Source organism: Oncorhynchus gorbuscha, linkage group LG20 (genome assembly GCF_021184085.1).
Source record: "Oncorhynchus gorbuscha isolate QuinsamMale2020 ecotype Even-year linkage group LG20, OgorEven_v1.0, whole genome shotgun sequence".
Taxonomy (NCBI): Eukaryota; Metazoa; Chordata; class Actinopteri; order Salmoniformes; family Salmonidae; genus Oncorhynchus; species Oncorhynchus gorbuscha.
The window spans coordinates 19763925-19790300 of record NC_060192.1 but is presented as its reverse complement, the minus strand read 5'-3'; the positions used below and the strand labels follow the sequence as shown (position 1 = coordinate 19790300).

General features: G+C 43.1%; 1 protein-coding gene across 2 annotated transcripts in view; it reads left to right on the top strand.

The window, feature by feature from the left end:
* The window catches only part of arrdc1b (arrestin domain containing 1b), a 59504-nt gene extending 37137 nt beyond the window's left edge, over positions 1-22367 (top strand). For both annotated transcript variants that reach the window (XM_046316626.1, XM_046316627.1), the window contains 6 exons: positions 10390-10440; positions 13098-13252; positions 17783-17965; positions 19173-19349; positions 19924-20389; positions 20571-22367. In XM_046316626.1, coding sequence (XP_046172582.1) covers positions 10390-10440; positions 13098-13252; positions 17783-17965; positions 19173-19349; positions 19924-20389; positions 20571-20638 — 1100 coding nt within the window. In that variant the 3' untranslated portion in view covers positions 20639-22367. The remainder of the gene's footprint in view (positions 1-10389; positions 10441-13097; positions 13253-17782; positions 17966-19172; positions 19350-19923; positions 20390-20570) is intronic.
* Positions 22368-26376: the final 4009 nt, after the last annotated feature.

Sequence of the window (26376 nt, the reverse complement as noted above, 5' to 3'; positions counted from 1 at the left end):
ACACACACACACACACACACACCCAAAACTGAGTCATAAATAATTAATTTCACATCCTCCTCCTTTTTATCTCCATGTTTTTTTCCTAACCCATTTTTCCTCCCAACAATGGGCTCCTCTGCCTCTAGGTTATGTGACGCAGGCACAGTAGGGACACTGAGACAGGGAAGGGTACAGCGGTGGCCAACCACACAAGGGGACACGTGTGGCCACTGTGGCTGACTGTTAATGTGGTATGCCAGCCACACATGTAGGGGGGTTACGGGGATGAGGCAGCGTACCCTCCCATACTCTGCTACTTCTGTTCATGTGACCCTCAGATATATCCTGCAGATGGTAGGGTGGTGTGTGTGTGTGTGTGACTGCGGTAAGCTGTCAGTCATCTTTAGCCAAGCTGTGAATAGGTGTTTGCATCTCATCTCTTTCCCAGTAGTCAGTGCATCAGTGCAAATTTCCTGTACAAGTGTCTTAAAGGCCTCTATTGCTGGCTTTGGGTTTTTAGGAACAAATAACAAGTAATTATGTAACCAGGTTTCCATCCAACCTTTTTATGCAAGTAAAGTACATGACAGATTTTAAAAAATCTGAAAGGATCTGAAAAAACGAAATATGCTAGACAAAGTGGGATCTTTTTGTGTCGGTAATATGAATTATATGAGAAATGTTGAGGGAAATGCTTTTATGCGAAAATATGGATATATTAACCATCATATGGAAGTAAACATGGAGTCACCTTGTGTGATCCTCCCACTACGTCTGGATGGAATAATTTATGATGAACTTCACAGGGTGGTGAAAGTGCAAGGTGATGAGCTTGAGGCTCCTTTACAATACATCTTAAGGGTTTTATTCTGGTAACAATGATCATCGATGCTGGGTTGCGTTAGGCAAATAAAAATGTTTTTTTTGTACTAATCTCATCATGTAGGCTATAGGTGCGCTCTAGTCAGCAGCGTGCAGATACAGTTCTGTAGCAAAACAAAACATTTTGGTGAGAAAGTCATCAGTGGAGTTGGAAATTCGATGGAAACCCATTTAACTTGTATTTTTTATTCAGTACATGGGACTTTAACCACAAAATGTATGTTTATGTGTGCTACACCATCATGCACAGCCTTTTATCTGCAACAACTCAATTTGATGGAAACACATCTCTGGTAGGAAAATGCACATATTGTTTTTATGCAGATTTTCTTGAATATAAAACCTATCGCCAATTGGATGTTAACCTAGCTGGTTACCATGAGGGGGCCCTGTGTTGAGGATCAGCGTGGCGGATGTGTTGTTACCTACCCTCATCACCTGGGAGCGACCCGTCAGGAAGTCCAGTTGCAGAGAGAGGTGTTTAATCCCAGGGTCCTTAGTTTAGTGATGAGCGTTGTGGGCACTATGGTGTTGAACACGGAGCTGTAGTCAATGAACAGCATTCTCACAGGTGTTCCTTTTGTCCAGGTGGGAAAGGGGAGTGTGATTGAGATTGCGTCATCTGTGGATCTGTTGTGGTATGGAAATTAGAGTGGGTCTCAGGTTTCCGGGAAGATGGTCTTGATGTGAGCCATGACCAGCCTTTCAAGGCACATCATGGTTACCGACATGTTACCTTTGTTTTCTTGGGCACAGGGACTATGGTGGTCTGCTTGAAACATGTAGGTATTACATACTCGGTCAGGGAGAGGTTGAAAATGTCCGTGAAGACTTGCCTGTTGGTCCGCGCATGCTCTGAGTACACGTCCTAGTAATCAGTCTGGCCCTGCGGCCTTGTCAATGTTGATCTGTTTAAAGGTCTTGCTCACATCGGCTACAAAAAGCTCACAGGTCTTGCTCACATCGGCTCACAGTCATCTGGAACAGCTGGTGCTCTCATGCATGCTTCAGTGTTGCTTTCCTCGAAGCGAGCATAAAAGGTATTTAGCCCGTCTAGCAGGCTCGCGTCACTGGGCAGCTCGCGGCTGTGTTTCTCTTAATCCTGTATTGACGCTTTGCCTGTTTGATGGTCCTTCTGAGGGCATAGTGGGATTATTGTAAGCGTCCGGATTTGTGACCCGCTTCTTGAAAGCGTCAGCTCTAGCCTTTAGCTCGGTGCGGATGTTGCCTGTAATCTATGGCTTCTGGTTGAGATACAGTTGAAGACGGAAGTTTACATACACCTTAGCCAAATACATTTAAACTCAGATTTTCACAATACTTGACATTTAATCCTAGTAAAAATACCCTGTTTTAGGTCAGTTAGGATCACCACTTTATTTTAAGAATGTGAAATGTCAGAATAATATTAGAGAGAATGATTTATTTCAGCTTTTATTTCTTTCATCACATTCCCTGTGGGTCAGAAGTTTACATACACTCAATTGGTATTTGGTAGCATTGCCTGTTAAATTGTTTAACTTGGGTCAAATGTCCAATTTGTAAGTCGCTCTGGATAAGAGCGTCTGCTAAATGACTTAAATGTAAATGTAATGTTTCATTTAGCCTTCCACAAGCTTCCCACAATAAGTTGGATGAATTTTGGCCCATTCCTCTTGACAGAGCTGATGTAACTGAGTCAGGTTTGTAGACCTCCTTGCTCGCACACGCTTTTTCAGTTCTGCCCAAAAATGTTCTATAGGATTGAGGTCAGGGCTTTGTGATGGCCACTCCAATACCTTTACTTTGTTGTCCTTAAGCCATTTTGCCACACGTTTGGAAGTATGCTTGGGGTCATTGTCCATTTGGAAGACCCATTTGCGACCAAGCTTTAATCTCTTGACTGATGTCTTGAGATGTTGCTTCTTGCCTTATGATGCCATCTATTTTATGAAGTGCACCAGTCCCTCCTGCAACAAAGCACCCCCACAACATGATGCTGCCACCTCCGTGCTTCACGGTTGGGATGGTGTTCTTCGGCTTGCCAGCCTCCCCCTTTTTCCTCCAAACATAACGATGATCATTATGGCCAAACAGTTCTATTTTTGTTTCATCAGATCAGAGGACATTTCTCCCCTTTGTCCCCATGTGCAGTTTCAAACCGTAGTCTGTCTTTTTCTGGTGGTTTTGGAATAGTGGCTTCTTCCTTGCTGAGCGGCCTTTCAGGTTATATCGATACAGGACTCGTATTACTGTGGATGTAGATACTTTTGTACATGTTTCCTCTAGCATCTTCACAGGGTCATTTGCTGTTGTTCTGGGATTGATTTGCACTTTTCGCAGCAAAGTACGTTTCTCTCTAGGAGACAGAATGCGTCTCCTTCCTGAGAGGTATGATGGCTGCGTGATCCCATGGTGTTTATACTTGCGTACTATTGTTTGTACAGATGATTATGGTACCTTCGGGCATTTGGAAATTGCTCCCAAGGATGAACCAGACTTGTTGAGGTCTACAATTCTGTTTCTGAGGTCTTGGCTGATTTCACAGTTTGTTTTACTCACTGCTTTAGCACACTCTGAATCCTGGCTTAGGAAGGCCACCAACAATTCTGAGATTTCCATACCCAGCTACAACATTTTCCGTCAAGATAGGAACTGCCAAAGGAGGAGGAGTTGCAATCTACTGCAGAGAGAGCCTGCAAAGTTCTGTCATATTTTCCAGGTTTATACCCAAACAGTTTGAACTTCTAATTTAAAAAATGAACCTCTCCAGAATGAATTCCCTCATGTTGAAGCCTGCTATCGATCCCCCCCTCCCCTCCCAGCTGTTCCCTGGACACCATTTGTGAATTGATCGCCCCCCATCTAGCTTCAGAGTTCGTTCTGTTAGGTGACCTAAACTGGGATATTCTTAACACCCCGGCAGTCCTACAATCTAAGATAGATGCCCTCAATCTCACACAAATCATCTAGGAACCCAACAGGTACAACCCTAAATCTGTAAACATGGGCACCCTCATAGACATTATCCTGACCAACTTGCCCTGCAAATACACCTCCGCTGTTTTCAATCAGGATCTCAGCGATCACTGCCCCATTGCCTGTGTCCGCTATGGGCCCGCGGTCAAATGACCACCCCTCATCATAGTCAAACGCGCCCTAAAACACTTCTGCGAGCAGGCCTTCCTAATCGACCTGGTCCGGGTATCCTGGAAGGATATTGACCTCATCCTGTCAGTCGAGGATGCCTGGTTATTCTTTAAAAGTCATTTCCTCACCATCTTAGATAAGCATGCCCCGTTCAAAAAATGCAGAGCCAAGAACAGATATAGCCCTTGGTTCACTCCAGACCTGACTGCCCTTGACCAGCACAAAAAACATCCTGTGGCAGACTGCAATAACATCGAATAGTCCCCATGATAACGCAACTGGTCAGGGTAGTCAGGAACCAATACACGCAGTCAGTCAGGAAAGCAAAGGCTAGCTTTTTCATGCAGAAATTCGCATCCTGTAGCTCTAACTCCAAAAGGTTTTGGGACACTGAAAAGTCCATGGAGAACAAGAGCACCTCCTCCCAGCTGCCCACTGCACTGAGGCTAGGTAACACGGTCACCACTGATAAATCCATGATAATCAAACCTTTCAATAAGCATTTCTCAACGGCTGGCCATGCCTTCCTCCTGGCTACTCCAACCCTGGCCAACAGCTCCGCCTCCCCCGCAGCTACTCGCCCAAGCCTCCCCAGCTTCTCCTTCACCCAAATCCAGACAGCAGATGTTCTGAAAGAGCTGCAAAACCTAGACCCATACAAATCAGCTGGGCTAGACAATCTGGACCCTCTCTTTCTAAAACTATCCACCGCCATTGTTGCAACCCCTATTACCAGCCTGTTCAATCTCTCTTTCATATCGTCCGAGATCCCTAAAGATTGGAAAGCTGCCGCGGTCATCCCCCCTCTTCAAAGGGGGTGACACCCTACACCCAAACTGTTACAGACCTATATCCATCCTGCCCTGCCTATCTAAAGTCTTCGAAAGCCAAGTTAATCAACAGATCACTGACCATTTCGAATCCCACCGCACCTTCTCCGCTGTGCAATCCGGCTTCCGAGCCGATCACGGGTGCACCTCAGCCACGCTCAAGGTACTAAACGATATCATAACCGCCATCGATAAAAGACAGTACTGTGCAGCCGTCTTCATCGACCTGGCCAAGGCTTTCAACTCTGTCAATCCCTGTATTCTCTTACCGGCAGACTCAATAGCCTTGGTTTTTCTAATGACTGCCCCGCCTGGTTCACTAACTACTTTGCAGACAGAGTTCAGTGTGTCAAATCGGACCTCTGGCATTTTCTATCGGGGTACCCCAGGGTTCAAATCTCGGACCGACTCTTTTCTCTGTATTTTTCAATGATGTCGCTCTTGCTGCGAGCGATTCCCTGATCCACCACTACGCAGACGACACCGTTCTGTATACTTCTGACCCTTCCTTGGACACTGTGCTAACAAACCTCCAAACGAGCTTCAATGCCATACAACACTCCTTCCGTGGCCTCCAACTGCTCTTAAACGCTAGTAAAACCAAATGCATGCTTTACAACCGTTCGCTGCCCGCACCCGCCCGCCTGACTAGCATCACCACCCTGGACGGTTTCGACCTAGAATATGTGGAAAACTATAAATACCTAGGTGTCTGGCTAGACTGTAAAATCTCCTTCCAGACTCATATTAAACATCTCCAATCCAAAATTAAATCTAGAATCAGCTTTCTATTTCGCAACAAAGCCTCTTTTACTCACGCCGCCAAACTTACCCTAGTAATTCTGACTATCCTACCGATCCTCAACTTTGGCGATGTCATCTACAAAATAGCTTCCAACACTTACTCAGCAAACTGTATGCAGTCTATCACAGTGCCATCTGTTTTGTTACCAAATCACCTTATACCACCCACCACTGCGACCTGTATGCTCTAGTCGGCTGGCCCTCGCTACATATTCGTCGCCAGACCCACTGGCTCCAGGTCATCTATAAGTCTATGCTAGGTAAAGCTCCGCCTTAGTTCACTGGTCAAGATAACAACACCCGCTCATAGCACATGTTCCAGCAGGTATATCTCACTGATCATCCCCAAAGCCAACACCTCATTTGGCCGCCTTTCCTTCCAGTTTTCTGCTGCCAGTGACTGGAACGAATTGCAAAAATCCCTGAAGTTGGAGACTTTTATCTCCCTCACCAACTTTAACAATCAACTAACCAATCGCTGCAGCTGTACATAGTCCATCTGTAAATAGCCCATCCAATATACCTACCTCATCCCCATACTGTTTTTATTTTATTTACTTTTCTGCTCTTTTGCACACCAGTATCTCTACTTGCACATCATCATCTGCTCATTTATCACTCCAGTGTTAATCTGCTAAATTGTAATTATTTGCTCCTATGGCCTATTTATTGCCTACCTCCTCATGCCTTTTGCACACAGTGTATATAGACTTTCTTTTTTCTACTGTGTCATTGAATTGTTTATTGTGTAATTTGCTTGTTTATTGTTTACTCCATGTGTAACTCTGTGTTGTTGTCTGTGTCACACTGCTTTGCTTTATCTTGGCCAGGTCGCAGTTTCAAATGAGAACTTGTTCTCAACTAGCCTACCTGGTTAAATAAAGGTGAAATAAAAAATAAATAAAAAAACAGTCAACTTAGTGTATGTAAACTTCTGACCCAGTGGAATTGTGATACAGTGAATTATAAGTGAAATAATCTGTCTGTAAACAATTGTTGGAAAAATGACTTCTGTCATTTAGATGTCATGTCAAGTAGATGTCCTAAACGACTTTCCAGAACTATAGTTAGTTAACAAGACATTTGTGGAGTGGTTGAAAAATGAGTTTTAAAAAAATGACAACCTGGAACTACCACCATTCTCGTTGTCAGAGAGTCAGAGAATGCATTTGGCATCATGGCTGCAAGGATGAAGATTTTTGATGTACACACAGACCCAGTTCTTTGTGTGTACTGTGTTTTAATTTAGATTAGCTGGAACTACACCACAAGTAGAAAAAAGCCAGTAAAATCTGTGGCACACAGCTCTTCTGTACTTTGTCAGCGCAAATAGAATGCATTCAAACACCTTGTGTTGCGATGAAGTAATGCTTTTTCAGCACACAAATAAACCTCTATTATTGCTTCTGAAAGTAAACCACAGTACAAAAGTCTCTGCTGAGAATGGACATGTAAACAAGTGTCTATGGAATAAAATATGTCAGTATAGTTACAAATATTTCTGAATATACATATTTCTTAACAGTAGTACAACAGTGTATGCTATGAACAGACATGTAAACAACAAAAGGGTGAAATATGAAGTGTCAAGAGTGTAGATACAAATATTTATGAGCCATATAAATATTTCGGAACAATAGTAAAACAGTGTCTTATTAACAGACATGTGAGACACACATTGCGAACAAGACATGCTCAGAGATCTTGAGATCTTGAGATATGTCTTCAATCAATGCCTTTGTGAGTGATGTCTGCAGCTGTTTTCTCCCTTCTTCTCACACCCCTGCTACAGAACTACTGCTGCTGCTCTGTGGCATCAGTGGAGTAGGTCTTGGAGGTGGGCCCAGGATAGAGCTTCCCAGGTCCAGCATGGAGATGTTTCTAATTCTGCACGGGAATTCAGTGCGGGAGAATGGCTGGGAGCCGACCACCAGTCAGTACTGGGGGTAGAGGTAGTGCTTGGGGCCGGTGAACAGGCTGTGCTGAGACGCAGAGAACAAAACCAGGTGCTGTCTCCATTCACTGGTGTTTGTGTCTTGAAAATAAAAAAGTAGAGGGCTATTTAGTACACATCCAAAACATTAATGAATGTCAAAAATCATTAACCGAGACTACAATTGACTATATAATGTACAGTATTATATAGAGCCCTTATTGCATGGAACTTCCATCTCATAATGCTAAAAAAAAAGCAAACCTGGTTTTAACAAAAGGTAAAGCAACACTTTGCGGCACAAGCCTCTCCCCTATTTGACCTAGATAGTTTGTGTGTATGCATTGTAGGCCTTTGTTTTATTTGACCTTTATTTAACTAGGCAAGTCAGTTAAGAACAAATTCTTATTTTCAATGACGGCAGAACGGCAGATTCGTACCTTGTCAGCTCAGGGGTTTGAACTTGCAACCTTCCGTTTACTAGTCCAAAGCTTTAACCACTAGGCTACCCTGCCGCCCCAGGTTAGTTAAAAGTGTATGTAGTTCTGTTCTTGTCTAATGATGTTCTGTATTATGTTTTGTGTTGAACCCCAGGAGAGTAGCTTCTGCTTTTGCAACAGCTAATGGGGATCCTAATAAAATACCAATACCTCTGCTCAAACGTATTATTATTATTATATATTTTGACTAACCGGACCTTGCTACTAAACTTTGACTTTGGTGTTACCAATTTGGGAAGCTTATGATTTTCTTTATATGACAAAATTATGTTTGATCAAAAGTTTTAAAGATCTTTAGTTTAGTTAGTTTACTTGCTTTCCCTGCATGAGTATGCTGCTAGGCTAGCTAGCCATTAGCCAGCCAAGTCGATAGAATCGTACTGGTGAAGGTTACTTTTGTACCTTCTCAGTCAATTAATGCGCAAAGTTGTCATTCGCCATGTTGAATCCACACTGAGTTTCGGGCTGAACTGTCAAGAAACGGAAACTCATGTCACCCCTATGGTGGACGAAGGGGCGTAGACTTCAGCTTCCAAACTTCGGCTGGCCCTTGAGAAAAAAATGTTGTGTGCCCAAACAGCCCACAAAATCCAACAAACTCCAAAACGGACAAAAATATCACAAAATGTCATCATAATATATGTCGAACTGTACCAAACTGGGGGTGAAAAGATCTTTATAATACAACTGCTCTATATTGTTGCATAGCTAGAAACGCTGTACGCGTTTTCAACTGTCTTGAACTGCAGTAGACGGCTCTGTCTCTCACCTAGAGCTCATTTGAAATACAGCCCCATCAACTTTGTTTAATTTTCCCTGTACTGTACTTTCTCTCAGCAGCACGTGGAGACTGGTCCTCTACAGAGTTGAGTGAGAAAGAGAGAGCAAGAAAAGGTGGAAGAATGTGGCTACTACATGAGGCACCTGCAGAGTTGCTTTCATAGCGTGACACCTTTGCCTTTTCTTCCAAAGAGATGCTTCCTCTAACAGTAAACAAGTGATGTAAATGAAAATGTGGAAATCCCTGAGCGCTTCCCCTTTAGGAAATGGAGACAAACGGAAAACACATTGACGTCTTGATGCAGTGAACGAACACTGCTATCTGAACAATTTTAATTGGACTGTCGGCTTATGAGGGAATTAATGGCCAGAGAGGCTTTAATGTCTACAAGGTTTTCTATATTATGAAACCTACAGTATCTATTGGTTTATCGCCTCCATTGGCACAATGTTCTTTTAAAACCACATTATGAGTGAAATATGAGTGTATTCCCACAAAACTTTTAAAAACTGAAGTTGTATTATCTGTATTATCAGAAGTGAAATGATGTCTCTGGAACTGCAGTTGAACAATGTTGTTGGTTTATCACATAAACTTCACTCTTAAATTAAAAAAAGGTTTCCAAAAGATTTCTGCAGCTGTCCCCATAGTATAACCCTTTTTGTTTCCAGGTAGAACCCGTTTTGGTTCCAGGTAGAACTATTTTGGGTTCCATGGGGTTATTCAAAGGGTTATCCTAGGGGGACAGGCAAAGAACCCTTTTTGGTTCTAGATAGCACTTTTTTTTTAAAGAATGTAGGTGAACCCTCAGCCCTGCAGGTGTGGTGCTTAACCTAGGGATCTCCATGGTTACCCACTGAGCTGTTCATACACACATCGTACTTGCACACCTTTGTGCTGAAATGTCACAGTGGGTTGATATAGAAAAGCAGAGTGAAAAACATAATCCCTTATTGTACACCATTGTGAGAGCTGTTAAAAATGTAGGGCTCGATTCTTATCAGATCTGCTGTTGTTTTGGTGATGTCGGACGCGGAACTGCATTAGAGCTGTCAAATCCACAAGCGGCTCCTGGCATTATACCTAAAGCAGACATTGCCATTGACTGCACAGTGCCGCATTAAGATAAATCCCATGCAGCCTGGTTTACAAGTTCAAACACTGCATATGAGATGTAATCTACACCTCGATTAGGCTGATAGAAATCCTCATTATTTAGTTTAATGAGTTTTTATTTGAGTGTCTTTATTTCTATATAGCCTACACTTTCCCGTTCTGAACTTCTAACGTGAGTGGGGCGCTTTGTGGCAATGACTACGCGAGCAGCCGCTCTGATTTGACAGCTCTAACGCAGTTACACCTCCGACACTGCCAAAACACCAGCGTTGCGGGTGTCAGATATCGCCAGTTAACGCTTGATCTGATTGAATCAAGGCCTTAGACTGGGCACTAGTCTACCTTGCGCTCTGTGTCTGTGTCTGTACTTGTCTGTCTGTCTAAATGTGATTTTGCCTGTCTATCTGACCAAGCTATCTCTATCTCTTACAGGTACCCTGGCAGCTGGCGAGCACAGTTTCCCTTTCCAATTTGTCATCCCAGGTAAGTTTGGGATAATTCTGGAACTGCATTCAATAGGTCCACATCATTATTTTTGTTAGTGCAGTACAGCTGAACTGTTGTTGGTGACTTTTTTGGAGGAATCTGGTTTCCAAGTATAACCACTGATAGCGTGAAGTTTCTGAATAGGCACAGTGTGTGTTGCTTTTGTAGTATTGCTTAGGGCCCTTGGCTCTTTGTCTAACAATGAAACAATTGGACTGGATATAATATAGCATTATGAATGGTATAAGAACGTTCAGTACAGTTTGTTCAGGTAAATAAAGAAATGCCTTTTCATATCAGAAGTAGGGTACATTATTGAAACTAATGTCTCTGCCCTTGTGCTACATGCACTTTAATTGTAACTGCCTTCGTCAGCCAGCCCCCCTTGTGTCAGCCAACATCTCCTGTCTGAGTGGGTGATATATGTCAAAGTAGGCCATGTTAGTCCCCCCTGGCCAAGGACTAACACAAAGGCCAAGCAAACAAGTGCCAGTAGCCTAGAGACTTATCATGGTCCCTACAGACACTCCTTTGTGTCGTAACACATGACATGTAGAATGCTATTCCTTGTTTTCTCCGGAATGCTTTTGACTGGACTGTGAACTCGAGTACATGCAGGTGTGATGGCACAGACAGTGCAGTGGTTGTCTGTCTGTTAGGCTACACTCTGTCTATAAATAGTCTTTTAGTCCCGTAGTGCTGTCACTATTTAATTGCTCCTTGTGGGCCCCCTGCAATCACCCTGCTGCTCTCCACGTCCCTCCTTCCCCCGTCGTCAACAGAACGGCAACAGAATACATGATAATTACAGAGCTGATGATTGAATCATCCAGGCACTTAATTGAGCTGCGTGACCCAGTGGCAGTGCCCCCTGCTGGTTGTCAGGTCAGGGGCTGACAGGGGAGGCTTTAAAATCCACATTTTATAGTGCATCCAAATGGGATGCTACATTAAAACTGGTGTTCGTGCTGTGAAGATTGTTGAATGTACATAAAGTAATGTAAGAAAGTAACACTTAAAGTAATGACTTGAAAAAAGGAGCCCTTGGTTCTGTGGAGGAGGCTGGAGAAGAGGAGCAAGTGGTAGAAGAGGCCAGACAGCCACTCTTTCCTTAGGGAGAAGTGACTGGCTGGCCTGGTGCTGGGTTCCCTTTGGCCAGGAGCCTGTCTGTGTCTGTTCTGCCAAGCCTTCTGCATCCAGACTGCTGCTCCTCACTAATCCTTTTTGACAGCAGGCAATTCCCCTGTGAAGCACACGCTGCTGACATGATCATTTAACCTTTTACTGCAGTGGGCTAAATCAGGGTAGTCTTAAACAAGTCTACTTTGGTAAAAAAAAATATACACCTAACACTTATGGTTATGGGCTTAAAAAAAGAAGACACCAGTACCATGTCAGATATAGAGTTGAAATGTATTACATTTATTGTTTGCATCCCAATATTCCACTTTATATACATCACAGAAGACTGAAATATAACAAAACCGTTTGACATAGAAACACCAGATTTTTGGCAGGTTTTTTATATTAATAACATTCCACCCGTGAAGCCACTAGAAGATGATTTGGTCATTTGTCTGCAGGAAAGGGATACAAGAGGAGGAGGGCTGAATTGGAATTCATAATATTGAGAATGTGAGAGACTGAATTGTGTGTTCTGTATGCATCTCTGTCCTTCATAAGTCTTCCATTTTGTATGATCTATTTATTCCAATGATTCATAGGAAAATTCTATAATGTATTTGGTTAAAAGCATGACATTGGACACAATACATTCCAATTTGAATGTATCAGCACCTATTGTGCTTTATGAGTTGAATACAGTAGATGGATATTCAGTATGAACATTTCTTTAACCCAGTATGACATTTGTAAATGTATTCAGATAACATGTTTTCCAAGGTTTTTCTCTGAGATGTTCTAAGGTTTTTCTCTCATCTCTATCTCTTTTTGTACTAAACTTCATCCTACCATTCTCCATTTCCTCTCTCCTTCAAACCTCTCAGAATGGTTATTTTTGTCTTTCTCTTCTTCAGTTTCCGTTCCTCCATCTCTCCTCCTCTATCCTCTGTCCTTTCGGTAGTCTGTAAATAAACTCTGTCCTCCCCCTGTCCTGTTAGGAGGGGATTTGTGCAGATCAGACTGATAGGCACAGAGCCCTGAGTATCTGTCCCCCTGTCCTGTTAGGAGGGGATTTGTGCAGATCAGACCGATAGGCACAGACACTTAGTGACAGCGCTGCTAGGAGCCCTGAGTATCTGTCCCCCTGTCCTGATCTATCTGCTTCCCACTGCTCAGACCAAGCACTGACTGGCCCTCCTCTGATAAAGTACACACACTGACCAGCCACCAGTTTAGACTGCCACCCTGTTTAGACTGCCACCCTGTTTAGACTGCCACCCTGTTTAGACTGCCACCCTGTTTAGACTGCCACCCTGTTTAGGTCAGAATCTCATATTCCCATTTATAGGTTTCACCTGCAGACAGCAGAGGCTTTATGAAATACATTAATCAGCTGTGGTCTATGTTGCTGCTGTAACAGTTGATATTGTGAAATTATTTATGTCCAAGAGTTACATTTAGTATACAATCTTAAACTCTCTGTAGTCAATCTCGCTCTGTCTAATAACTGTGTTTGTATCTGTCCAACTCAGTGGCTGCACCAACCTCCTTTGAAGGGCCCTTTGGGAAAATTGTTTACCGTGTGAGAGCCGTCATAGACACACCTCGCTTCTCCAAGGACTACAAGGCCCAGAAGCCCTTTTACCTACTCAACCTGCTCAACCTCAATCAAGTGCCCGACATTGAGGTAAAGACCACCAGTCACCAATGTCTCAGCACTGTCTCACTGTCTGAACTTGTGTTATTCTGCAGTCATTTCCATGAAAACATACATGAAATTAGTTGCAAAATGAATAGGAAATATAGTCAAGACGTTGACAAGGTTATAAATAATGATTTTTAATTGAAATAATAATTGTGTCCTTTAAAACTTTGCTTTCATCAAAGAATCCTCCATTTGCAGCAAATACCGCCTTGCAGACCTTGGCATTCCAGTTGTCAATTTGTTGAGGTAATCCGAAGAGGCTTTGTCCCATGCTTCCTGAAGTTGGATTGGCTTGATGGGCACTTCTTACGTACCGTACGGTCAAGCTGCTCCCACAATAGCTCAATAGGGTTGAGATCCGATGACTGTGCTGGCAACTCCATTATAGACAGAATACCAGCTGACTGCTTCTTCCCTAAATAGTTATTGCATAGTTTGGAGCTGTGATTTGGGTCATTGTCCTGTTGTAGAAGGAAATTGGCTCCAATTAAGCGCTGTCCACAGGGTATGGCATGGCGTTGCAAAATGGAGTGATAGCCTTCCTTCTTCAAGATCCCTTTTACCCTGTACAAATCTCCTACTTTACCACCACCAAATCACCCTTAGACCATCACATTGACTCCACCATGCTTGACAGATGTCGTCAAGCACTCCTCCTGCATCTTTTCATTTTTTTCTGTGTCTCACGAATGTTCGTCTTTGTGATCCGAACACCTCAAACTTAGATTTGCCTGTCCATAACAGTTTTTTTCCAATATTTCTCTGTCCAGTGTCTGTGTTCTTTTGCCCATATTAATCTTTTCTTTTTATTGGCCAGTCTGAGATATGGCTTTTTCTTTGCAACTCTGCCTAGAACACATATGTCAGAGTCAAGGCCCGCGGGCCACATCCGGCCCGCGAGAAGGTTTTTTACGGCCCCTGGGATGATCTTGATTTATTATTAGAACTGGCCCGCAGACCGCAGCAAGCCGGCAGCCCGCAGATCTTTTACACGCACCAATACTACATTTCCCACAATGCAACGGTGACGCACCGAGCAGTAGGCTGCTTCATTTCAATGCACAGCAGTTGTCAGCATCACAGTAAAATTAACTTTCAGATACCCATCAAAAATGGCAAAACGGAAGGTGGACACTGAGAACCGGGGGTTTCAAACAAGGTGGGAGTCGGAGTATTTGTTCACGGAGGTAGCTGGAAAACCTGTGTGTCTTCTGTGTGGAGAAAGTGTGGCGGTACTGAAAGAGTATAATCTGAGACGACATTATGAAACGAAACACGCGGACAAAAACAAGAATATGGACATGGAACAAAGGCTACAAAAGGCAGAGGAATTAAAACGAGGCCTCAAATCTCGACAGGCTCTGTTCAAAAAGCCAAATCACAAGGCCAGGCTGCTGTCAAGGCCAGTTTTATTTTGGCAGAAGAGATCGCTAAATCAGCCCGGCCATTTACGGAGGGGGATTTCATCAAAAACTGCATGATTAAAGTTTGTGACGAAGTTTGCCCAGAAAAAAGGCAACTCTTTTTAAATGTGAGTCTGAGCAGAAACACCATTGCCGAGAGAGTAGACCAGTTGTCCATCAATCTAAAAGAGCAGCTTGTGAAAAAGGGAAAAGATTTCATTGCATATTCCTTGACTGTGGATGAGAGCACCGACATTTCTGACATTGCCCAGTTGTCAATTTTCATCCGCGGAGTGGACTCCAGCCTAAGCGTGACAGAGGAGTTTTTGGCTTTACGTCCTATGCATGGCACAACTACGGGGCATGATTTGTATGAAGAGGTGTCAAGATGTGTAAATGAGATGGAGCTGCCTTGGGAAAAACTCGTGGGTTTGACAACCGACGGAGCACCTGCGATGTGTGGACACAGGAGCGGACTGGTAGCAAGATACGGGAAAAGATGCAAGAGGAAAACGCGACAGGTGAGCTGACAGCTTATCATTGTATCATACACCAGGAAGCGTTGTGCGGTAAAGCCTTGAAAATGGAGCATGTAATGAGCATCATCACGCGCACAGTTAACTTTATCAGAGCCAAAGGTTTGAATCACCGCCAGTTCAAGGCATTTCTGACGGAGTTAGAAACGGAGCATGGTGATTTGCCTTATCACACAGAGGTGCGATGGCTAAGCCAGGGAAAGGTGCTTCAAAGATGTTTCGAGCTTCGTGAGGAGATTTGTCTGTTCTTGGACAGCAAAGGGAAAGACACAACACAACTCCGAGACTAAATGTTTCTGTGTGAAATGGCTTTTCTGTGTGACATTACGAGTCATCTGAATGCAATGAACTTGCAGCTGCAGGGTCGGGATCGTGTCATCTCTGATATGTACAGTACAGTGAAGGCATTTAAAACCAAACTGACTCTGTGGGAGACGCAGATGCGGAAAGAAAATTTGAGCCACTTTCCCAGCTGCCAGACTATGAAAGAGAAGCTCTCTACCAGTGCGTTCCCGAGCGCACAGTTGGCTGTTAAAATAGGTATGCTTGCCGCTGACTTTCGACGCCGATTTGCTGACTTTGAAGCACAAAAAAGCAGGTTGGAACTGCTCGGTAACCCATTTGCTGTTGACGTGGAAAGCTCACCACCAAACCTCCAAATGGAGTTGATTGACCTCCAATGCAATGATGCACTGAGGGCAAAATATGCGGCAGTGGGTGCTGCGGAGTTCGCCCGTTTCCTCCCGACACAATGCCCCAGCTGCGCATCCAGGCTGCTCAAACGTTGTCTATGTTTGGCAGCACATACCTGTGTGAACAACTGTTTTCTTTGATGAACTTGAACAAAACATCACACAGAAGTCGACTTACTGCTGAACACCTCCACTCAATTCTGAGGATTTCCTCAGCTCAGAGCCTTACCCCGAACATTGATGAACTTGTGGAAAAGATGGGACACCACCAAGTATCACCCTCAACCTCAAACAAGTGAACATTACTGTGCAATCACATATTTAGAGTTTTTACTCAGTTCAAGTTTAAAAGTTAAAGTTTAATATTTGTTTTCACTGCATGTTACTTCTCCTTAAACAAAGTGTTGTTTTTGATTAATAGATTTTTGCACTTTATTTTATTGTATTTCAATCCAATTATATTTTTTAAATATTTCAGTTGAGTGGATGATAGAAAATTGCTATTATTGTTTTTTTCTTTGAAGTAAATTTAGCCCACTTTTGCTAAAATAGAAAATATAGGCTACTGATGGTGCCTTGAATACCGGTTTCTTTCATTTAATGTTCATGTTATGGGGATTTTTATATAAAGGAAATTTGTCTTTTGTGTCTGTTGAAAATTAAAGATTACTGACAGAGCCATAAGAAAATATTGCTTTATTTATCTGATCATATTGGAATATATTTGTTAGGTTTTCAGTAGGTTCAATTAGGTTCACTAGACTATATGCGTCATTTAAAAAATTTTCAATGAACATTCGAACAGTCCGGCCCTCGGCTTGTAGCTAAATTTTTTATTTGGCCCTCCGTCCATTTGACTTTGACACCCCTGGCCTAGAAGGACCAGCATCCCGGAGTTGCCTCTTCACTGTTGATGTTGAGACTGGTATTTTGTGGTTACTATTTAATGAATGCCAGTTGAGGACTTGTGATGCGTCTGTTTCTCAAACTAGACACTAATGTACTTGTCCTCTTGCTCAGTTTTGCACCAGGGCCTTCCACTCCTCTTTCTATTCTGGTTAGAGCCAGTTTGCGCTGTTCTGTGAAGGGGTAGTACACAGCGTTGAACGAGATCTTCAGTTTCTTGGCAATTTCTCACATTGAATAGCCTTAATTCCTCAGAACAAGAATAGAGTGATGAGTTTCAGAAGTACGTTCTTTGTTTCTGGCCATTTTGAGCCTGTAATCGAACCCACAAATGTTGATGCTCCAGATACTCAACTTGTCTAAAGAAGGCCAGTTTTATTGCTTCTTTAGTCAAAACAACAGTTTTCAGCTGTACTAACATAATTGCAAAAGGGTTTTATAATGATCAATTAAACTTTTTAAATAATACACTTGGATTAGCTAACACAATGTGCCATTGGAACACAGGAGTGATGGTTGCTGATAATGGGCCTCTGTATGCCTATGTAGGTATTCCATTAAACAATAATCATTTGCAACATTAACAATGTTTACACTGTATTTCTGATCAATTTGAAGTTATTTTAATGGATAAAAAAAAGCTTTTCTTTCAAAAACAAGGACATTTCTAAGTGACCCCAAACTTTTAAAAGGTGGTGTGTATATACAGTACTTGGCTATAGACTGTGTACTAGAACAGTATATATTTCTGAAGAGGACAGTGGACTGACTACCCACTTATTTGATCATGCCTTATTTTGTTTGATAGTTATGGGATTTGATTTCTGCACGATGAGCGCAGTAAAACCACTTTCTCATCCATAATTGAAGATTACACAAGGTCTTCCCCCCCAGCTCTGATTTCTGTTACTACACTCTGTTCATCTGTCCCTCAGAACTGGTTGTTTTACCCTTCCTATGACTGCTTCTCCCCAGCAACCCAGTTATGCTGTGACCACTAAGAGGTTCAGCTATCTCCTGGTGAAGACGGGCACCCTCATGCTGAAGGCTTGCAGTGACCTGAGGGGATACACACCAGGCCAGATCATCAGACTAGCCACTGAGATCCACAACAAGTCAGGCAAGGACACGGGCTGCGTGCTGGCCAGTCTCATACAGGTACCACACGACCACGTCTCACGGTTTCATGTTGCTACTGGTGTAACTTTTGATCAAATGCTGATACACTATATATACTAAAGTATGTGGACACCCGTTCAAATTAGTGGATTCGGCTATTTCAACCACACCGTTGCTTGACAGTTGTATAAAATGTAGCACACAGCCATTTAATTTCCATAGACTAACATTGGCAGTAGAATGACCTTACTGGAGAGCTCAGTGACTTTCAACGTGGCACTGTCTTCCAACAAGTCAGTTCATCAAATTTCTGCCCTGCTGGAGCTGCCCCGGTCAACTGTAAGTGCTGTTTTTGGGAAGTGGAAATGTCTCGGAGAAATAATGGGTCAGCCATGAAGTAGTTAGGCCACACAAGTTCACGGAACGGAACCGCCGAATGCTGAAGCATGGAGCGCATAAAATGTGTCTGTCCTCGGTTGCAACACTCCCTACTGAGTTCCAAACTGCCTCTGGAAGCAACATCAGCTTAAGAACTGTTCGTCAGGAACTTCATGAAATGGGTTTCCATAGCCGAGCAGCCACACGCACACAAGCCTAAGATCAAGCGTTGTCTGGAGTGGTGTAAAGCTCACAGCCACTGGACTCTGTAGCCGTGGAAACACGTTCTCTGGAGTGATGAATCACGCTTCACCATCTGGCAGTCAGACGGACGAATCTGGGTTTGGCAAATGCCAGGAGAACGCTACTTACCCCAATGCATAGTGCTAACTGTAAAGTGTGGTGGAGGAGGAATAATGGTCTGAGGCTGTTTTTCATGGTTCGGGCTAGGTCCCTTAGTTCCAGTGAAGGGAAATTGTAATACTACAGCATACAATTACATTCTAGACTATTCTGTCCAACTTTGTGGCAACAGTCTTGGGAAGGCCTTTCCTGTTTCATCATGACAATGCCCCCATGCACTAAGTGAGGTCCATGCAGAGGTTTGTCGAGATTGGTGTGGAAGAACTTGACTGGCCTGCCCAGAGCCCTGACCACAACCCCATCAAACACCTTTGGAATGAATTGGAACTATTAATGCCCAGGATTTTGGAATGAGAAGTTCGACGAGCAGCTGTACACATACTTTTTAGTATTTTTAGTGTATATATTTGATCTGTAGTGTTTGTCTGTATTGTTTACACTAGGCTGTATGTTTGTTGGATGTAGATCTTGTCTCTGATACCCCTCCTCCTTTTCTCTTGCTCAGAAAGTGACTTATAAGACCAAACGAGCTTTGTACGACCTGCGGACCATAGCAGAGGTAGAGGGGGCGGGAGTGAAGGCGGGGAAACACGCTGAGTGGCGAGAGCAGATCATCGTACCGCCCCTCCCCCAGTCTGCCCTGGCCGGCTGCAGCCTCATAGAGATCGACTACTTCATCCAGGTTAGTTACATCCTCAATCGAGTGCTCTGATGGGCATCCACCCGATTAAAGCATGTTGTTCACAGGTGGTATTTCAGAGTTTTAGCAGTTGTATAGGGTTCATTCTATAGAGTTCAGGTGGGTACTTCGCGCTTCAGCAAACAAAGGCAAGGATGGGTGCTCAACAACAATGACAAAAATCATGAGAGTTGCTTACCAAGAAAAACTTCCAAAAGGACAAATTAGAGGTTAAAAGGTCATTTTGGAAGTTTTTCTTGGTAAACCATTCTCATACTGTTCATTCTGTAGTTATAGTTGCAACATGAACCAGACAATGTTCCTCATACAATATCATACTGTAGTAATCCTCTCATTAACCCAATGCACCTGCCATGTAGTATGCTGTAAGTCATTCATGCTCAATTTAAGAGGTCTCTTTTGAGTTCAGGGATTATAACTATGGTAATCTGAACAGATCAGATGTCTTGGTCGTCATACAGTATGGCAAAGCGATTTGTGTCAGTACTGTACTTAAAGGATCACCTGGGATGACAGGATATTTAACATTTACATTGTGTCTTTGTGAACGCTGCAGGTATCACTAAAATCCCCTGAGACGGTTGTCACTTTACCCATCTACATCGGGAACATCGCTGTCAACTTGACCCCGTCACGAGCTATGCCCTCAACCCCAGCCCCAACACCCATCAGCCCTAACACCGGCCTGGAAGGGGTTACCCCCAGCGCACCCCCAGCTGAGGAGGACCTGGAGGAGGAGTTGGGTGCAGGGGGTTCAGTCAGCGAGGAGATCCCCACTAAGAGCCACTCCCAGCAGGACCAATCCGGCCGGCCCCCCACCATGTCCCCCAGTGCATTTAGCTACGCTCCCGGTGCAGCTTTCCCACCCAGCCAGCGACGTGCCGACGACACCTCTGCGCCTCTGTTCTGTGTGTCCACTGGGTCCACCATCCCTTTCTTTACAGAGGGAAACGTCACCCCAGTACCCACGTCCTGTCCTCTCATACTCCCCCCTGAGTACAGCACCTGGGACTACCCACATGGTGAGTTACCCCTGCCTAATACAGCACTATTACATAGTCAGTCACCACTTGCTGCTCCTACACACAGTTTAACCTGTCTGGAGTTGATTCTGTAAATCACTTCTGTTTCATTATGATGATAAATTAACAATAGTCTACTATTTGTCGGACTGTTTCTCTGGTTTGTATGTTGATCTTACAGAACCCCCTCCCACCTATGAGGAGAGCTGCAGCAGCAACAACTCCAGCTTCAACAACAGCATGCCGTAGAGGAGAGGGGACTGAGCATAATGCAGCTCAAAACTGCAATTACACCCCCTAAAGGACAAATAGGGTACTGCAGCCCTAGCTCCAAGGGGATAGAAGACGCTAACCTCCTAAATGTTACACTTAAACAGGGCTCTCCAACCCTGTTCCTGGAGCTACCCACCTGTAGTTTTTCACTCCAACCCTGTTCCTGGAGCTACCCACCTGTAGGTTTTCACTCCAACCCTGTACCCTGTTCCTGGAGCTACCGTCTTGTAGGTTTTCACTCCGGTAGCTCTCCAGGAACAGGGTTGGAGAGCCCTGCTCTAAATATGTTTAAAAAAGGGATCATATCTGTTGTTTTTTTGTGTGTGTGTCATGATGGTTTATACCCCCTTTTCTCCCTGACTAAAATGTCCTGCTATTATATAGATTGCTTGAGAGAGAACATGAACTGTGTCTAAAATTAGCACTTCAGAGTAAACATATAGTGGGTATGATATTCCATGATTAGAGCCCATTGGAGGCTAAACATTTTTGCATTTGAGAATATTCTTGCATCTATGATGCCTTGAAATTGTTGTAGGCCTGCTACTGTCTCTCCTTTATCCTTCAGACACAACCAAAAGCTGGCCTTTGTTGTAGTTTCTTTCCAAATGTGCACACTACTGTAATTCCGATCCATCACTGTCCACTTCCACCACAGTGGCTCCGTCTTTTGATGGGTAGAGTCGGGCTGGCCTAGCTGGACATCAAGACCTGAGCATGCCTACCCCCTGGTGGCCATCAACGGAAGAGAATGTTGCCCATCAACGGAAGAGAATGTTGCCCATCAACGGAAGAGAATGTTGCCCATTGGGAAAGCTTCTGACCATCACTAAGGGCACTATTTAATCCGTAAACTGAAGCGTTGCAGATTCCACGATAGAAATGTAGAGGTCAATTCCCATTGAGCCGACATCTGCTGCGTTTACAGTGAATGCAGTCTCCGCTAAAGCAGGAACATGGTCTTTAAATGTCAAGCACGCTGTAAAGCTGCAATGCAGATTGAATAGAGCCCTAAAGTACTGGAACTCAATGATGCCTGCTAAGTAGAACATACTCCTTCAACCTGTGATCTACTGACCAGGGGCTTCATATCTTGTCACACCTCATCATCTTGAAAAAGACAAGCGGACATTGTACTCTTGGGTGTGTAGGGGTAATTGACATAGCAAGGTTGGATATGCATTTATGACATCTGATGCAAACACTTTTACCTTCCTCTTTTTTTTTTACCCTGGATACAATTTTGTACCCTGATTTTCCCCATGTGGCCTTAACTCCTTCTGTTCTACCTACATTAATATGTGGTGATGAAGACGGTTGTCTTCAGGGTTTCTGTTGATAAAACATTTGTTGGTGCGACAACCAACATTGTGAAATGTTCAAGCACAAGACAGCACTTTTTGGCAGTTTGAAACAGTGCATGTATATGTTGTTGTGTGTGAATGTGTATGTAGTGTACCAGTTCCTGTTGGTGATCGCCCCTCCTGTCTTTGGCAGTTGATAACGTCAAGTTGTAAAACTGAGCTGTCCAACATCAGGCAATATCATCCACTGTGTGTTTATGTTGATTTGTATGTCTTGTTTCTGTCTCAATGACAGCCTCCTTTTGTATGTGTAGGCCAACCACACTGTGGCTTATGTTTCATACAATTCTGTAATTACAAACTTTAGCACCTGCTGTGGGAATAAATGTATATAGCCAGCCCTCCTGTAATGGCAGCCTCGTGCTGTCAAAGCCTTCATTTACCAGAAAATAGATGGCAGATGATATTGGGAATTGATCTGCGGTTTAGACCACTGCTCTAAAGTAATAAGGCATCATCTCTAAGAACCATAGAAATCACACCTCTACTTTATTTACCATCTTCTCAGTTTACTCACGTCACTAACAAATTACATCTACTATTGTGTGAAACATACGATTCCCGAAAATAAGGCCAAGCTGCTAAATCAAAATGTGCAATATATTGTCAACATTTATGGTCTTAATTTGAGGTCAGGATTAGGAATACGGTTAGCAGTGTGGTTAAGGTTAAAATATTATTTGATTTTACAGTTTTTTTCGATTGCTAAACGACAGTGGGGACAACTGGAGTCACATGTGCAAAAATCTAACTACAGTCTGCACTACCAACAGTCACCTGAGCTAAACAGTTCACATCACCTGCAAAACTCATTCCAAGCAACACAACTCTTAACACATGGCTCAAAACACGCTCAGTGCAGCCAAACACTATGCACAACCCTCACTGAGATAACACACACTGTCACTCAGAACACACTGAGAGTAAAAACACTAGCACCAAACACCAATACAGAAAATACAAACTTTTCATCTTTACAGTTTGAACAAGAAAAGAGTGACATTCTTTCACATGATTTATTAAATTTTTTAGAACATAACAATTCTTTAAGGTAAATGAAAATTAGCAGTTTGCTTCAATAGTCTGTAGTAATTTACAGAATTACAGTAATGAGAAAAAAAAGGTACAAACTAAAAGTACATACTGTAATTCGAACAAATAATTGTGGGGCTAATCCTGCCTCTCTCTAGCATCAGGCCACAGGTTTTCTTCAACATCACATCTGTTTTCTCTTGCCATGCACCTGGGGAAGAACCTTCTGGAGTGCCTTATCCATCCCTGGCAGTCCTCTGGACTCGTGTCCTCACATCCAGCATGCATGGCTTCCAAAAGAGACATTTGGTCATGTGGGTGGTGACCAAACACTTTCCACCTCCAGGCAGAGAAAAACTCCTCTATTGGGTTGAGGAAGGGTGAATATGCAGGCAGGTACAAAACCATAAATCTGTGATGTGCTGCAAACCAATCTGTGACAGCTGCAGAGTGGTGAAAAGTAATGTTATCGCAAACTATGAAAAAAACTTGGGGGTTTCTTACTGGCTCCCCCTGTTCTGCTGGCATTAGCTGAGCATAGAGCTGTTCTAGGAAAGCTATAATCCTTTCTGTGTTGTATGGGCCAATGAGCGGTGTGTTGAGAAGCAAACCATCATTGGCCATTGCAGCACACATGGTGATATTTCCCCCCCTTTGGCCTGGAACCTCCACAGTGGCCCTTTGACCTATAACATTCCTTCCTCTGCGCCGTGCTTTGGCAAGGTTAAATCCAGCTTCATCGATAAATACAAATTAATGTGGTCTTTCCAGTGCTTCCACCTCCATTACTCTCTGAAAAGCAGTAAGTGCACAGTTTTACTGTAGAAATGCTAGTGTTTTTTTTTTACTGTAAATATTTTGTATAGCTGTGTACGTAACCTCAGACGTCTTACCTGGACATATTGGTATCTTTGCTCTTTTACCCGTTCACTGTTTCTCTCGAACGGTACAGTGTATAACTGTTTCATTGTAACTTGGTGTTTCTTTAGGACTCGAGCAATAGTTGTTGTGCTGACAGAATTAACATTTTCAAATATATCATTATCAGCCAGCACTCCATCTTGAATCTCCCGCAGTTTTATTGCATTGTTGACAACAACCATGTCAACAATAGCATTTTCCTGCGCATCTGAAAATATTTTTCCTCTTCCCCCTGTTGGGGGCAGCCGTTGGGTCCTGTTGTAAAAATATATTTTACAGTCAAACTTACTGTGATATATATCTGTGTAAATATTCTATAATTGAAATACAAAATAGATTCCTGTAATGTTTTCATTTACTGTAAGGATGTAACTCTCACCTGTTTGCATGATGGAAAATTCGCATTACAGATGCCACTGTGGATCTTTACAGATTGGGTTGCACCCTCAACCCTGCCTCTCTCAATGAGAGACCGACATGGTCTATAAGTGTAGCCCTTATTTCATCTGAAATAACAGCTCTTTGTCTTCTTTGTCTTCCTCCACGCATCCGCCCTCTCCCTGCCACCCTTCTCCCTCCACGAACCCATCTTCCTTGTTCCATTTCCAAAATGAGTCTTTCTGACCTCTACCTATATATACTGTAATATGTGTGTGTGTTCACTAACAAGTCTAAAATAAGACACCTGCTTAGCTTTTCAGCTGAAATTGCAATCAGCAGTGTTTGAAAGGCACAAAGCTGAAATCTATTCCGTTTTGAATGTGTGGTTCACAGTTTTGACAGCAGTGTGTTGCATTTGAACAAAGTGCTGTAAATCCAGTGTTGTGCAGGTTGTGGTTAAAGTCATGGGATAAGTGTGTAGAGTTTTGAAAACTGTGTTCAAGCAATGAAAAACGAACTAGAGTTTGGCCACATGAACTGCTGCTGTGCAGACTGTAGTTACCAGTTGTGTCCACTGTCGTTTAGCAATCGAAAAAAAACTGTAAGAAGAGAAGTAGATCTTCCGGCTTTGCAGCTTGACCAGAAAGTGACGTCCGAAATATACTATGTAATTCACTCATTAAACATCACTAGACATAATATTACACATTCTACTGTGTGAAACATACTGTGTAATGTACATGTCCTCTGAGTTGTTGTTAAACCAAGCCTTAACTACATGATCCCAGTTCCCATTAGTCTGCATTAGTCATCATCCTCATCCAGGTGCTAGAGGTTTGGAATAGGATCTCTTTGTCTAGGAGAGTATTGGGAGTGCTTTTGTGGCCTTCCCTGTTTTATCTACTGGTCTCCCCTGGACTGAAGATGCACTGAATGAATACTAAAGTAGCTGTGAAACCCGTGAGGATTTTCCTCAAATGTATTTCAGCTCTGCTTGTGGACCTTGGATCTCCTCTTTTTTTAATCCTAGAAAAAGAACAAGACAAAAAATGTGCAATTCTGTTATCTGCGTGTTTGGTACGGCAGCTTTAGTTCTCAAAGTCATTTCATGCTGCTTTTATCAATCCTGCCCCACTGTTTTTATTGATCTTCACCAAAGGTACTATAGCTTTCCAAACTCCATGTTTTCGTTGTACATTCTTTCCCCTCACAAATCGGTGAGTGGTGTACATGTGGTTTTGTATTTTTCTACTTGTGAACAGTTTTCTGGTGCAAATGGTAGCCATTTGAGAGAGAAAAAATATTATGGAGAAAAAAAATGTAGCACCATAGTCAATCAAAAATTGTACAGTTTACCAATAAAATTATAATCTGACATATCCTTTGTACTGGTTTTGCAAAGGAACATGGTTTCTTGGGCCCTATATTTACCTGTCCCAAAGCACAAAGATATCATGTTATGATACTATAAGTGGTTGGATGATAGGGAATTAAAGGTGACCTCAGGTGCCGTCAAAGGAAATGGGTCTATCAACTGCTTTAAAACATGGGAACATATGCCTTGTGTTCTGCCTGTGTAATCCTACATGCCTTGGTGTGACTGAGATGCTATACTTTAGCCTCCTTCCTTAATGTTTTGACAATGACATGGCCCAAAGACTGTCCAGTAGCCATGCTAATGGGAGCAGCAGGGTGAGAAGAGCAAGGAAGAAACAGCCTTTTCAGGCATCATCCCCGGGCTCGCCACCTCACTGTTTACCGCAGCATCGCTCATCCTCTGTTGCCATAGAAACTGCTTAGCCCCAATCCGCCAGCCTCCCTGTGTCACACATGGACCACAGAGCTCATGTCTGCTTGCATACCTGCCAAGAGATGAAGGGAATATAATCTGCAAGGGCAACCTAATTTCACATAATGTGCAGAATCACTGCTGGATATTCTATGCTGGTATGTGGCCATTGCTTAATGTTTTTCATGCTGCAACAGCTACACTGTTGGATCTTTTTGTAATGGAAG